Source organism: Neopsephotus bourkii, unplaced genomic scaffold (assembly GCF_033783945.1).
Source record: "Neopsephotus bourkii isolate Nb327-2 ecotype Australia unplaced genomic scaffold, CSIRO-AGI_Nbou_v1 NB_1423, whole genome shotgun sequence".
In the NCBI taxonomy this organism is placed as follows: domain Eukaryota; kingdom Metazoa; phylum Chordata; class Aves; order Psittaciformes; family Psittacidae; genus Neopsephotus; species Neopsephotus bourkii.
Genome location: NW_026901900.1, coordinates 5,208,913 through 5,224,504, shown reverse-complemented (window position 1 = coordinate 5,224,504; position 15,592 = coordinate 5,208,913). Strand labels below are relative to the sequence as shown.

Sequence of the window (15,592 nt, the reverse complement as noted above, 5' to 3'; positions counted from 1 at the left end):
ATCTTATGTCCTTGGCTTCCAAGAAAAAAAACATCATAAAACTACCCAAGTAGCTCAAAAGCAATGGGTAGATCACAAAAGTAAGCAGATGTTAAATAACTTCACATAAAATATTAAAAAGCAGAAAGAGATTCTATTTTGTTTTATTTCATTTTACCTTGGCTTAATTCCTTACCGGAACCGTGGCTGCTGTAACAATAGTGGCCCCATGTGAGTTGCTGGATTGCAGATCCTGACTGCAGTGCCTCTCCCCTTGCTTTACCCGAATACTGATGGTACACAAGTGGGGAGCTGGGCTGGGGCAAGTCCAAAGATGAGGGGAAGTTTTAAGGGAGAAGGGGATGATGGCTTTTTCCCTGCTGAAGAGTTAAAGGTGAGAAATTCACACTCTCCCAATGGAAAGGGAGGTATTGGGGTTTTACAGACACCCTTTCCACGCTTTCAACCAGCATCTGCTCACCGTCCCCCAGGGCAGAGAATGAGCAATGAAGCCACGTGCAATAGCAGCAGTGCTCCATGCAGAACAGCTTAAACTCACCCTCTCTGAAGTCAACGCATCCACCCTCACTGACTGTCACAGCTCATGCATCTCATTGTATTTAATTCTCTCTTTAAGGACTTCCTGTTAACACTTCGGGTGATGTAAAACTTTGATTTTCAAACATATGTAACGCAAGAAGTATCTTTCTTCTTCCTTTTGCTTCCAGCTTTGCTGCACTCTGGAGTGATCTTTCCCACTAACGATTTTCCTTCTGTCTTCACATATGGGAGAGTTAGGATATATACAGATAACATAAAGAATATAAATGATACATATGCATAGTATATATAAGTTTAATTATACACACCTACATATAAACATATGTTTATATATTTTGTATCTATAGATACACAAATACATTATTTTTCTAGGGGATGCAATACATTCTTTTTCTAGGAGATTAATACATTCTTTCTCTAGGAGATGTAGAGCAGAAGCAGATTTATCAAACCGGCTGGAAAAGAGAAGGCAGGAGGACCGTGATACAACACCAGGAGCTGCCTCTGCTCTTCCGTTTGCTCTCAGTCCCCCTCTGCCCGCTCCCAGCTTTCTGAGGATGCGACAAGCCTCAGAGCCAGAGCGCAGCATCCTCGGAGGGTCGCCCTCTTTATCACCCCCCGTTCCCGTCCAATCAGGGCGCTGGAGGAGGGATGCTCGGGCAGGGATGCAGGGTTGCCAGGCGACAGCAGCGTCCCCTTGTCCCCCCCCCCCCCCTTCATGTGTACCCCCCGGGACCGGGCTGCGCTCCTGCCCTCTCTGCCGGCTCGGTTAAACAGCCGCGGGGCCCGCAGCCTCGCAGCGTGCGGAGAGCGGCTCGTCACCGCCTGAGGGCTTCCTGCCCAGCCCCGCTCCCCGCCGCGCCTAGGGCAATAGCCAGCCTCAAAGTTAGAGCTGGAAACGCAGTAAAGAAACAAGCGGTAGGAATCCGCCTCTTGCCGTCCCTCCGCTGAAGAGCTGCCGCACGCTCCGGGTGCCGGGAGCGGGCTCTCACTCCTTGTCTTCCCAACTCTAGGTCTCCTCCTAATTTAAAGCTTTGCACCAATCCCCTTTACCCGGAAAGGAGCGGAAATCTAGAAAGATGCCAGGCTGTGAAAACGGACCCCATTTCACAGCGCTGGTACCAGGCACTGCCTGGCCGAGGAGAGCCAAAGTTGCTCCGAGGAACGGGAAGCGGGTGCTCCAGAGCAGAGGGGAAGGGAACGGGATCATCGCTTGGTGATTCCAATCCTTCCCTCCCGCTTCTCCTTCTTCCTTACCTCTGACAGCTTAGGAGGCCTTGATGAGTTTCTATCGGGATCTGATCCAAGGTGGGGGGGAGAAAGCGTGACTGTTCCCAGAGGAAGCAGCTCACACAAGTTTGGGGGGTGAGACTCCCCGGTGGATGTTTAACGCGCAACATCGGAAAGCCCGCGATGCCCGGGAGCAGCTGGAGACGCTCGCCGGGACCTACCTTCGTTGCACGGTAAGGAGTTGGGTACTGGTATCCCGCACCCTGCTCCCTTCATCCCAAATCCCAGTACCTGCACCCTGCGCCTCGGATTTGTGCATCCCGGTCCTCACATCCCCGCATCCCGGATCCCAGTCCTTTCATCTCACTCCCTGCAGCCTTGATCCTTGCATCCTGGGTCCCTGCAACCCGCACCCCCCCTCCTGTGCTTCCGATGAGATGCAGCCTCTGCCCTGGGGATTGCGGGTAGTGCACCAGGGAAAAAGTTGGGAGTAGCGGTTTGCGAAGGCTCCCACACCTGCAGAGGGCAGGTGGGATGCAGGGGGACCCCTATAGTCCTCAACTGTGGAGGGAGGGGGGGAACGGGCAGAAAGGGGATGGATAGCCCAGGGCAGAGCAGCTGTGTCAAGATTTTGCCCAGTGGTTCCTGCTCCCACAGAGGCAGGCTTTGGGGGTGAAGGGTGGAGACCTTAAGCTTCCGATCCTATAGTCTTCCCTTAACCAGGGTGGAAAGCGCCAAGCCAGCAGCTGGGAGAGCCGTGCTGGATACCCAGCTCATCTCCCTGGATCTGCTGCTGAGAGAGAGGTGGGGAGCACTAAAGAAACTGGAAGTGCTTTTGCTCCTCCTGAGGTATCTCCCCTGCAGGGACCTGGCTCACTACAGGATCCTAAAATTGGAAGACTTCAAAAAGAAAGGAGAAATTAGCAGGAATGATAGATCCAGTGTAAACTCTCCCTCATATATTCCTGTCTTTCTGTCCATGTGAGTATGCATCCAGCTGTATAGGTATACATGTGTGCTTCTAGAGTTGTTTGTGCCAATGTATGTGCCTTGCCTATGTCCCTATGTATCTGGGTGTGTATGTGTGTATATCTACGCTCGTGTTTCCTTGGATGCATAAAGATGTATTACATGTATAGATTCAGAGGAACGTGGGTTTATTTCTAGACAGTGTTTATCTAACTATGTAGACATAGAGGTATTTGGGTACATCTCTTTCTTTCGTGTGTGTGTCAGGCACACATATCTGCTGAAATACGCATGTGGGTGTGAGAAAGTGTATCTGTGCCACTGTGTAGGTAGGATTTGGGGGGCTTTTCTCCCCCAGGTTATTGTAGGGTTTCCATGGATCATTTTTGAACATACATCCCTGTATTTCAGAAATCTTGATGAAAAACAAGCACTTCTTGAAAAACAAGGCATCTTCCCAATACTGCATTGAACTGAACTAAGGATTTGCTGGTAGTTTGTGAGTTCTTTGGCTTTTTCTTGCTTTATGCCACCTGCTGAAGATGATTTTAGTTCATTTTTTAAATAATTCATTCAGCTTTAAAAACATCTCAGCCTGAAGACTGTGAAACAGAACAGCCTGGGACACAGCCTGGTACCTATTTCAGCTTGCATAAGGATGTCTCACATTGATTAAATATGCAAGAAAACAATTTGAAAAGCACACAGCCCACCTGACCAAATCCATATTTTAGGAAAATGACTTCTCTCATTTTCTTCCACTACACCTAAACCATTACGACTCCTTCTGCCATTGTTTATGTTGATCAATGCAAATATTACAGGCAAACATAACTTCCCCAGTTACATTGGGGAAAATTGCACATTAAACTAATTTATTCGCAATTAGGGCAATAGAAAATTTGTACTTTTTAAATGCTCACTCTCTGAGTGAAATCAGTAATAGTCCATGCAAATCCTGCTTAATAAACTGATGCCTTGTAGAGTGATGCAAGCTAATTTGTCCTCTTCTAGAGTATTTATTACTTCAATTTCTGTGGCTTTTTTTGCTTGTTGCTTTTTTTAAAAGAATGATGCTGTCCACTGCTGCTCTCAGTATTTCTGGAGTCCTGCCTTATATATGGAATGTTAAACACACTTCAAAGCGGGAAATCCACTAATTGATTAACTGTCCTGTAATTTATAAACAAGCAAAAAGGCACTGGTATCAAGTACCTTAAACCTAGACTTTCATCCTGGAGATGAGATGGTTTTCTAATCACTGTTGATGTTTGTCTGTGTTGCATGTGCTGATGACCTACTTATAAGCTTCTGCAAATAAAGTTTTTTAGGCAAATGTTGACACCTTATCTAGGATTAAGGTTCTAATTTTATCATTGAAAGAGTGAATCTAAAGCAAGGTGAAGGGGTGAAGTATTTTTCTGGATTCACTTAATGTTTTTATACTTAAGTAAGTAAATTGTGATGAAGCTAAGTACTAAATCGGACTGGATAGCCAAAACAAAAGAAATACATTAGAAGCAGTTGTATCATTCAGTTCAGTGGTTTGCATTGCGTGAGCACAATTTGGAAATGCTGAATGTGGAAATGAAGAAAGTGTAAGGAGATGTTCTGGTGTTTAAAGAAAAAGCTATATGGATGCTTTGTGCAAGCACAACTCTCCTGTGGAAGTGTCCTACAGAATGTGAAGGTTGCAGAGTCCCATATAAAACACGTTAAGACCTGAATGACCTGGTTCGAATGTCACTTATGGAGACAAATTGCAATTTTACCTTAAAACCTCGTGGGCTAAATTTTTTGTTGGTCTACAAGAATTCAGTAGTGTGTACGCACCAAACATATGGTTTAGCAGTGTGATTTGAGAACCCAGCCTAAAGCTTTTATGGGGTGTGAGAACCTGTCTATGAGGCTGTTCAACTTGCCAACAGTGTCCTGCTGAAGGGACTTCACTCTCTGTTCAGTTTTTGAAAGCTGTTTCCAAAACCCTGTAAAATGCTTACCAGGATTTCTGCACCTTGTTTCTTCCAGCTTGTTCTACTCTGGTTATTGATCAGTTAGTATTAATTTTTCTGGTTGACATCATGCTAGGCATGCTATCATTTTCAGGTTGCCACAGAGCAACACAGAGATGTTTGACACACTCCAAGATCAGACAGCGTCACTGTTTGTGTGTGAATATGTCTAACTACAGTAAGCTACATAAGCTCTGATGAAGAAGGTCATGTAATATTGGCTGGCTTTTTTTGTCTGCTTGTTGATATAAAACTGACAGCTCATTTAAAGCTTAATCAAGAACTTAGTCTGGGTCAGAGAATTGAAGAGAAGATTGTCTTTTGCTTACTACCAGTGTGAAGAATAATGTGCTTAGGTGTCCCTGGGTGGAGGGCTATCCATATCCAACAAGAAGGGGTGACCGAAAGGATGATTTAGCCACCCTACCGCAGCACCCAGTGCTGAGTGTTCAGAGCACAACTGTGGTGGACCTGGGCTCCAAAGGTGGCAGGGAAGGAGCTGTGTACTGTCTTCCTAAATCTCTGCCTGTGACTGTTCCAAGCTATGAACTTGATAAGGCCAACTTTCACCGTGATAATCTAGCCCTAAACTGGCAGAAAAATCTGAGACATATTTCATCTTACAAAAATACAAATTGGGTTAAAATTCATGAGTTTATTTTAGTATTAGGTGTAAAATGCCAAAACCAAAATGGAATTCCTCCTGTGCACAGTGATGTCTGGGAACAGCCTCAGTACAATTGTCAGGTAGTCCCACTGACACAAAAGCAGAGTTCATTGTTAGAAGTACTGTAACTATTACAGATTTGTGCAATTGGTTCCTTGTTCAGGTGGTCTCAAAATCCAGTGTGTGACATAAATGAATTTGCTGGTTTATCTGTTGTCTTAGGAGGTTTCCTACATTTTATTTTAGGAATGTTAAGGTTTTCAAAAATACTGAAAGGTATACGCTGTCTTGTTTCTAGCTGCCTTTCCACAGCAATGCTGCAGATTTCTATAGGGGGTAAATCACTATGAACCTATTCAAGTCAAAAAAAAAAGATAATTTACTAGAGCTATAGCAAATTACGCAAAAAAAGGCTGTAGAACCATATTGCTTTTATCTCATAGTGGCCCTCTCAAATACAAAACTATGTAGTTGGAACAATTATAGTGCTATTGTTCATAGCTATGCTGAGATTATGGGAACATTTATGTAGTTAGCAATTGTACTGCTTATATAGGAACATATGGGCTCCTCATGTAAATCAGTGGGTTGTCTCAAAAAGCTAAGTAGCAGTGTAGCAGCTTTTTCAAACCTTCTGAGAGGCAATTTATCCACATGCGAATGTATGCCTTCTGAGTGCTTTAATGTCTGGCAAGTGGCTTGACTTTGATAGTATTGATGACCTTGACCTTGAAAGTCCCTTCCCCAGCACATACGAAGTGATACAGGGTGATGACCAAGTATATAAACCATATCAAACATGGAACAAGCAGGGTGTTTATAGTGGGAATGATTGACGAACATTTCATGGGTGAAATAGGAACTGGGAGCAGTCTTTTGGTGGATGCTGGGAGACCTTGAAATTCTCCATTGGAAAATGGAATAAAGAAGAAAAAAGTCATGAAGACAAAGATTGAGGAAAATAAGATCTGCAAGAGACTAAATGGGAAAAATAAAAGAAAATAGCTTGATAGGAAGGGAAAGAAAGAGCAATGAAAACTCAGATGAGTAACCAGGCTGGGAAAAAAGAAGCAAATGGAATAGTAAGTCAGTTGTGAGATGAAGAGATTGTAAAGCAGGTGAAGCTGGTGAAAAAGACATTCCCATTAAAGAGATTAGAAATTATCCTGAGACCAACATGACGAACATATTGTAACGGAAGTGGTAAATGCAAAACTTTATCCAGGTAGAGGACTGCATTCAGACATATTGACTGCAAGAGATGTAGCGAACAGTGGGTTAGTAGAGAAAATGGCTAGAACTGACTTTTTTCCATGGTAATTTGAAGTAATAAGCAAGATAAAGAAGATAGGTGGAGAGGTGGAATGTAAAAGAATTGATCCACAGTCACCAAGAAGTCTTACCAGGTATCAGCACACAGTGAGCACACATCAACAAATCAAGCATATCCTTGAGAAAAGGAGAGAGGGGAAACTTTCGTGGACTTCAGGTAAAATCCAGAGATAGTGCAGTAGGAATAAAGGAGGCAAGCAAATTGATGCTAAGGAAATACAGAGATTGTCACGATTCCAGAGGAAAACCAAGCAATTGCACAGAAGGAAGAATGAATTCAAAAGCTGTGAGTGATCACAAAGTCAGGAAATTTACAGGTCAGAACCTATATTAGATTAGTATGTTAGTGTGTTAGAATTAGTATGTTAAAAGGAAGGTATTTGTGGGAAGAATGATGAATATGTCAGTTTACAGTATCCCTGAAGGAGCAGGGTGCCTGAGAGGATGGGTGCTGAGAAGGACAGATAGATTATGCAAGTGACAAAAAACAGAACTGCTCTTGAGAAAATGGGGGTGCTTGAGGAGAGAGCAAAGAGAAGAATAAAACAGGGAAGAAAAATGAAAGGGCTGGGACTGGGATTAAATCAGGAGAAAAACATAGGCAAAGGCTGGAAGCAGGAACTGCCAAAAAAACGAAAGAAGAGGAGAAGGGGTGGGTGGTATAGGGAAGTCACTTCCCACTGGTACAGAGGAGGAGGCAGGGCCTGGGCTAGTCATGAGGAAGGAGGTGAAGGAAACCTGAAAACTGTGTAAAACCCTGGTCTAGCAGAAGGCGTGCTGGTAGAAAACAGCAAAAAGTGTGCAGGATGAAGTGACTGAGTGCACCCTCAGCTGTGAAATACAGAAAGATGCATACGTTGGCTTCCATTTCTATGGAAATCTCCACTAAGAAGTTCACACTCAAATCAGGGATATTTTTTGTGTTACCTGAATGTTGCATCTGAAGAGGTTTAACATAACTGCACAACTGTGTGATCTGGAGCTCTGCAAAGCCTCAGCCTCTCTGGTTTGTGGTGGCTAGTCCCCAGAAGCACATGTTGTTAGGCTGAGATACTATCTTGCAGTTTGCGAGGGAGGATGCTGCAGGCAATTTACAGAGTCTGAGAACTTGGCAGTACTGGGACTCTTCTCCAGAATTAGACCTGCAAAGAGTCTGGCTGAGATAAGTGGCCAGCAAGGGGCTACCTAATTGTATGGTGAGACTCTGTAAATCTCTTACAGCAAAACTAGCATGTCAGATGCCAAACCTAGCACGCGGGGACACTAGAGGCTTGCAGCAGTCATTGTACACTGTTAAACCAATGACCATTACAACAACTTAAGAGGTATAGGATAGAACACCATTTGAAAAGGGTCTGAAAATCTCACACAATATTGTTTCATCGCTAAATTCTTAAAATTTATCCCTAAATTTATTCCTAAAATTTTTCATCCCTAAAAATCCCTGAATATTGTTTCATCAGTGGTGTGGCTTTCTACTCCACAGACATGTAACAGTAGGGCTAAGATGGCACAGGAGTTGTCAGCAAATCCCTGTCCTCTGCTGTGGGAATAAAGGGATCCTGTGGGCTAGATATACTCCTCCCTGGTGAAGAATGTAGCTAATGTGTTTGTTGAGCGGCTCCTAGATCATTCTTGACCTTGTCAACCTTGGCTATCTTGCTACACATAGCAGTTCTTCACCATTTTAATGTACAGATCAGCATCAGGATGGTTGACATATATGTATCTTCTATACATATTTGAGATACATATATATTTTATATAAAGTAACTGCGATTAAGTCTTCTTAGATCCCATATATACTCCAGCTTGCATGTGCCATACCTTCCTAGTGGGAGACTTGCAGCTGTGCTTGAGTGAACAACTCTACACACATGTTTTATAGGAGGTCTTTTGGCTAAGCTGCCTTTTGATCTGGTGCTTACTGCCTAGCATATTATGTATTATTTTGTAATCATTATATTTTTATACTGTTACTTATTTAGTTCACAGTGATTGCATCATCCAGTGAAGAAATTATTAGGAAAGCATGAGAAGACGTTCTGCTAGTGTTTGAAAATATGACCTTACATTTGTGATGCGCAGCAGAAATTGGCTACCCTGCAGTTAGAATCACATAGCCAGAAATCTGATAAAAATCAAGAAGTAAATTTGGGGATGTTTCCAGAATTCATGGAATGATGTGTTCTTTTGTTCCTCACTTCTGTGTATTGTCATGAGAAGAGAAAAAAGATAAACAGACAAAAGGATGGAGGCAAAGAGAAAGATAAATATATTGTGAGGCAAGAAATGTAGAATTCGGTTCTGAGGGGTTAGAACAAGTAGCTTGGATCAGCTCACTTGGCTAAGAATTGTCTAAAATTATATTTAACTGCAAGGATATTTAAACACAGATATTTTATATGAAAATGTAATTGATTTAACATGATGAGGGAGTTTTCAAAAAGCCTCATTACAGTTTTTGGTGACATATTTATTTGGCTGTTGAGTGTCACCAGCTGAGAATATGACCATAAACTTTTTGGCTTTTTATGATATATTTTTAACAGCATTTTGCTAATGTTCAGTCACTCAGAAAGACACCTTCACTTTATGTCAATTGACACCTAATTTGGTTCAATTATAAAAGATTCTAGATGTTTCAGTACACAACAGATGAAAGATCATGATTTCAGCTTATAACAGATGTACTTCATCAGTATTTAACGCTGCCTTGTAAAAAGCAGGGGGAAAAAACACTGACATGGAACATCAATGCAGTGATATTGGATCAAACTTTAGCAAAATTGTGCGAAAAGGATACCTTACAGTGTTGGTCTGCACAGCACATTATTTGCATAGTCAATAATGAGTGTCTGCTTTTCCTCATTATGGAATACTTGTCTACAAAATGCTACTACAGAATGACATCATCCTAAAAAAAGAATAATAATAACTAAAAAAAAACTTTTTACTAGGGAATGTAAAGAATAATATAGGAATCTTCTTAGCATTTTTTTCCAAACGCTGTAAAAACACACTAAGGTACACTTGTCAAATCTGCCTTGCAACTGTTTTCAGTGTATTGCTCTCAGATGTTGAGAACAGGGTAGCAATATCTGTGTGGGAATGGTAGATCAATACTGAAGTCTGTTTCAGCCAAATACTCTGAAACCATCCAGCACATGCTTCTTTACTGTATGATTATTACAGGTTACATTTACCTTGAAAAAGAACTTTTCTTCGTAACCAAGAAACAAGTCCTGAAAGCAGAACAAAAAAGACTGCTGTTTTAGTAAAAGCAACATGCAACCCGTGCCCTTTTTTTATCCAATCACTTGTCAATGCGATTGGCAATAAGGATGTATTTACATATGGCTAATCCCACAGTTGATTCATTAAGATGATTTTATGAGTGAAAAGGGAAGATGACCTAATGCGGTAGCTCCAGGAATACAAATAAAATGAGATAACTATCAGAGAATAATAATTTTGCTTTCTGAAGTGGGCTTTAAATCTCCAAGAAGAGAATAACTCTGCTTAAAACAACCTTTTCTTCGTCACTGAGAAGTGATCTCCAATTAATTGTAGAGTTTAACTGAACTTTGCTTCCCTTGGTAACCTAGGAGAAAAGCTCTGATGGGCTAAGAATTTTAACTTGTTTGTAATGTAAACTGAGTATACTGGTGGTGGTTTTTAACACTCAAGAAATTGTTTGGGAGGAAAAAGAAATAAATAACAAAGCTTTGATCCTCTAAGCAAACAAAGAGGGGAGAAGGAGGTTAAAAGAACCATCAGTTGTGAAAGGCAGAGAAGGAAAATGTGGGGAAAGTGTCTTTATTTTAACAGTTTCAGGTACTGTTTGAAGGCCTATTGGAAATATTATGCATTCTAACAGCTTTATAGTCACTCTGGTGAATAGGGAAAAATAGATTTCTTTTTACTGTTTCATTGACAATTTTGAGATTTCTAAGGACTTTGAAATTCTCAGTGATATCAGCCAGTCTGACCAAGATTTTCCCAGAAGATATCCAGGACAAATCTTAGAGATTAATGCTAATACCTTGACTATCAAGGTCAGATAAACATATTCAGGAGGAAGGGAGGAAGGGAGGAAGGGAGGAAGGGAGGGAGGAAGGGAGGAAGGGAGGAAGGGAGGAAGGAAGGAAGGAAGGAAGGAAGGAAGGAAGGAAGGAAGGAAGGAAGGAAGGAAGGAAGGAAGGAAGGAAGGAAGGAATAATCTAGTCTGGAATTAATACCAGCTCCTGGGAGCTGGGAGGTGACTTGAAGCCTAAGATTCTTGGCCAAAGGGTGAAATGTGAATTCAAGAATCCAGTTGTAGCAGCAGGGAATGGTCTGACCCAGTAATGTCTTGTTACTTTCTTATCCATGGGAGATGTTCTCACTCCCTGAAATGTCACTGATTTAGGTAGGTTGGTCAGTAAGAAGGTGGAGTCAAGCCTCCACAAGCTCCTTTCAATCTGCCTGCCTGTTCCACATTCACCAATTTTAAGGAAGGAAGCAAACAAATAGCTCCATTTAGATTTGGATACCTTAATCAATGTCCAGGGAACAGCTGCAGAGAATAATAAAGTTTCTTAGTCGCTGTGATTTCCTGGCAAGGGCACAAGGTCCCAATTAGAACTTATCCTGAATAGGTGCAATATCCATTAGGATAGAAATGGATAGAAAGAGGCCTTTCTTATGTAAGCTTCATTTTAAAAGATCATAGACAATGTTCCACCATCCTGAATGCAGCATGTAGAGTTCCACAGAAAATGACACCAGTAGGGACTTCATCTGGTACATCTCTTCCTCCAAAGCTAGCATAAACTATTTGTAAGTCTTTATTAACTGATACTTGTTGAATGATTCCTTTAAAATCTGCAACAACAGAGATTTCACAGCCTTCTGCAACAGCTCATGCCTGTGCTTCACTGTTCTTATGGGCAGGTCTCCAAAAGTTTGACTAAATCCCACTTTTTGCAACCAAACCTTTCACTCTTGTCCTCTCTGCTATGGAAATTAAAAGACCAATTTAGTACTTTCTCTTCCATTCCATCCTTTTATATAACAAAGGGTTTAGATTTTAGATTAACGCTCATTTATGTAACGTTCCAATCAGTCATCTCCTCTTGATTCAATAAAATAACTGCTTTCTTTTCAGGCAAGTGTGTGGGGTTTTTTTTAGAATCTTGTTATTCCTGCTGTTTTCTTTTGGACCTTCTCCAGTTGTCCATTTGGATCTGTATTCTAAAGATGAGTACAGCTGAGGAATGGCTTGACTTCCCTTGTCTTGAATGCAACAGTCCTCAAAGACGTCCTCTGTGCTATTTCTTTGTTCTACGTTCCAAGCCTCACTCCAGCCATCAATTTGCCCAGAAAGCCCTCACAGAACCATAGTGATGTCCTTGTCCTGTCACCTTCCAATTTGCTACACTTTTTCTTGACTGCTTCTGGTCATTTCTGGTTCGCAAACACATCCAACACCAACCAAACAATTCTCAGCCCTCACGTCCACATTAACATGTCAGGCAAAAATTTCTTAGGTAGTTTGACAAACTTGTTGCTTTGTCTTTGCCAGAGGGATCTGCATAAATGATGTCTTCTGCTGGTTCAATTATTATTACACAGGGAAACGCACTGCTGCACTGCCTTGCATATATCGTGTTTATCAGGTCACAAATTTAGCATGTTTATTATGAAGTGACCACCATGATCACTAACGTCAGCCAATATCCTGATTGTCCACAAGTTAGAGAAAATCTTCATGGGAGCATCAGTAGAAGGGAAGTCTCCAGCCTAACTCCAAGCATAAAATATACCAGTGAATGCTGCAGAGCTGAGTGATGGATACAAACAAGGGATCGGTATTCATCTGGGTATTCCAGCTATAGGCCCATGAAAAGGCAAAAGCTGCTCATGCTTTCAGGATTATAACTGTAAAGCAATGCTTCACGAAATCTCAGATGAGAAGTTCGACTTTGCTGCTGGCAAACCCACACAGAGTTCATCTACATTAAGCCTGATGAATGTGGCATTAGGCAGGAATCCAGGACTCCATGCCCCCTAAACACACTTTCTGCCTCTCTTGTTTAATTTCTCTTCTTTTATTAAGACTCAAACTTTTCCCTGGCCAACCTAGAGCATATCCCAAACTGGCTAGGACATGGATAATGTCAGAGGGGTCTTAATGAGCTGCCACAGGTAGCTGCCCGAAAGGCTCCTTAGAGAACCCTTTGCAGCTGTTAGTTTCATGCTTATCAGAGTAGTAGTTACTACCAAAACAAAAAGAAAGTCTCGTAAAGGAAGGAAAAATTAAAATAAAAAGCATTTACTCAACTCTGTAGCAATTCAAAGAGCACCTTAATATTACAACAAAAAGATCGGCTCCAGCCTTCAAACTAATCAACATGTCTCATTAATATATCTCAGTAAATTAAAACATATCCAGTCCAAATCATTAGTTCCTGACCATTAACTTCCACGCCTTGAATTCTCACTGAACAGGTAAGCAGCTGTTTTAAAGGATTATATCCTTCTGGTGTGAGTACAAGCCAGCCGCAATTATACATGAGTAGTTCCTTTCCTCCACCCTCTGTTTGACTCAGTTACACAGGGACTGCTAAATAAACACTACTTGGATGCATTGAGAGAAAGGGAAGGTTGGTGTCCATGGGTGAGAGAACGCTATTACAGTTTGTAATAGAAAGACACAAGGAAGCATATCAGGCAACCAGTGGGATGGATCTTGATGCTTTTTCCCTCCTTCCCATGTTAATACATGCATCCAGCTTTTAGCAATCATAAATACTCATCTGATATGTTGTCTCTTGACCCTAGATCATGATAAGTAAATTGAGTACGTAAGATAATGTTGTTTCATCAGAGCTGGCAGAGCCTTGTGTTGTAACGCCTTATTAGATAGTCAACAGTGTGTTCCCAAGGCCTTAAACATCTTCCATGTAAACAGCCATCTATATTTAATCAACAGGAGTCGTAACAGTCCTGTGTTAGAGTGCTGCAAGTATTTTGCGACACTTTCTTAAAGTACCGAGTAACAGGTGCTCTAGCATGTCCCTTTATTTGTTGGTTCCAATTTATAACACCGTTTCTATGCCAGTGATTACAAAGTAAAACAAATATAAGTAGTTTCAAAAACAATAGCACATTTGGAGTCACTGTATTTATCTTTAGAGAGTAAGAGCTGCAAAAATGAATGGATTGAGGGGGATTAAAGACTAGGCTAATTGTTCATTAAGCAACCTAAGACCGATTAAGTGTGCTAATCCATTCAGTATTTTTTTCTATTTGTTTCCATTATTATCCCTGCCAGAATTCTTTTGCATGCATTACTTCACCTATATTTATTTATTAATAAAGGAATTCACTTGAAATGAAGGTCTTTAATATTATAGTCCTTTCCTAAGGAAAACTTCCATGACAGCAGTTGCAGGACTTCAAGACATGGCTGAAACTCTCTGTACTGCTCTTTTCCTAAATAATCTCTTTCAGTAAGATTAATGGGAATGCATTCTCAATCTGTACCGATTCCAGATGCTCTCCAGGTTTAATTAAGACATATTATTCTGCAAAATTCTGCATGGTTCTATGTAATGTCCTATGAAAGCGGTCCTTATTGTACCTGACCCAAAAGAATTGTTCTAAAATTGATTACTGATGGCTGACAACTATTATGTATTAATTTTTGCATTATTCTGATGTGTAATTGACTATCTATTTGCCAGATAAGTAGAGAACGGAGAGTTATTGATAGCTACCTTGATAATCATGTCTTCCAAGTTCCAGAAAGCAATGGGCTTTTACCAGATCAGCTACACTTAAATATTGACAGTTTATGGCCCTTGAAAGAGGAAAGCTGACTCACCATACAATTATTCATGTAGGTATTACCATAAAAATGAGCAACAGGCCAGGTAGCAGTTCAACAGAAAAGGATCTAAGGCTAAAGAAGGTCAGAAGCAGGGCATTACTCAATCTCATGGCACCATATTGTTGTGAAAAGTGGAAATTTTCTACTGGAATTAATAAATAGGAATATTGTCTGCAAGGTATGGAATATAAACAATATTCTCTACTCAACACTAACAGGGACACCTTTGGATTATGGTGCCCAGTTTTGAGAATTATGTTTTAAGAAGAAATATAGAGTCCAGAGAATATTGACAAGAAGACCTAGAGGTGTGAAAAAATAGATTTATCATAGGTAAGTAACAGGCTTAAATTGTCACACAGAAGCCTAGGCCTCAGGAGAAGTTTTTAATGGTGAAGCAACAGGATAAATTTCCTGGGAAGTCCAGGAAGTTCCCATCACCATCAGTGTTTAAAAACAAGCTAGCCAAGACATGAGTTAGGTGAGACGTAAGTAAAGTTGATCCTGATTTGGGTAACAACAAAGTAAGATCAAAATCTTTCAGGGTCCCTTCTAACCCTCTTCTTCTCGAAGTGACCTGATTATCACTCAAAGTTCCTACCCCAGGATCTTACAACATAGCACTTTTTATTGCAAACATCTACCTCCCCAAGAGGCAGATTAGATATCTGCCAGCAAAGCAGTGCCTTCACTGCTGCTTTTGAAGCAGAGGCTGTACGAGCAGAGAGCAGCATGATTCTCTTGGGGAAAAGGGGGAAAAATGGACCAATTTCAGGAGCAAACAAGGTTGTTCTGCAAGAGAGAAGTAAGCTCTGCCATGCAGAGGGAGGTGATGTGTGTATGCAGGAAGATAACGCACAAGTCTGTTTAATTCACACACAGACTCATTACAAGTGCTTATTCAGTTCCTGCTTTACTCTAGGAGCAGCAGCACAGTGCATCATCTTTAATACAGACAGCAATATA

The 15,592-nt window shown here is 41.3% G+C and overlaps 1 protein-coding gene across 4 annotated transcripts in view; it reads left to right on the top strand.

Annotated features, from left to right (window-relative positions):
* Nucleotides 1–1,251: 1,251 nt before the first annotated feature.
* GRM3 (glutamate metabotropic receptor 3) overlaps nucleotides 1,252–15,592 on the top strand; it is a 105,979-nt gene continuing 91,638 nt past the window's right edge. The window contains exon 1 of one of the 4 annotated variants that reach the window (XM_061368133.1): nucleotides 1,252–2,003. In XM_061368133.1, the coding sequence (XP_061224117.1) occupies nucleotides 1,923–2,003 (81 nt within the window). In that variant the 5' untranslated portion in view covers nucleotides 1,252–1,922. Of the gene's footprint in view, nucleotides 2,004–2,445; nucleotides 2,575–2,598; nucleotides 2,752–15,592 lie in introns of those variants that run through there. The other 3 variants (XM_061368129.1, XM_061368131.1, XM_061368130.1) reach the window with 3 other exon arrangements.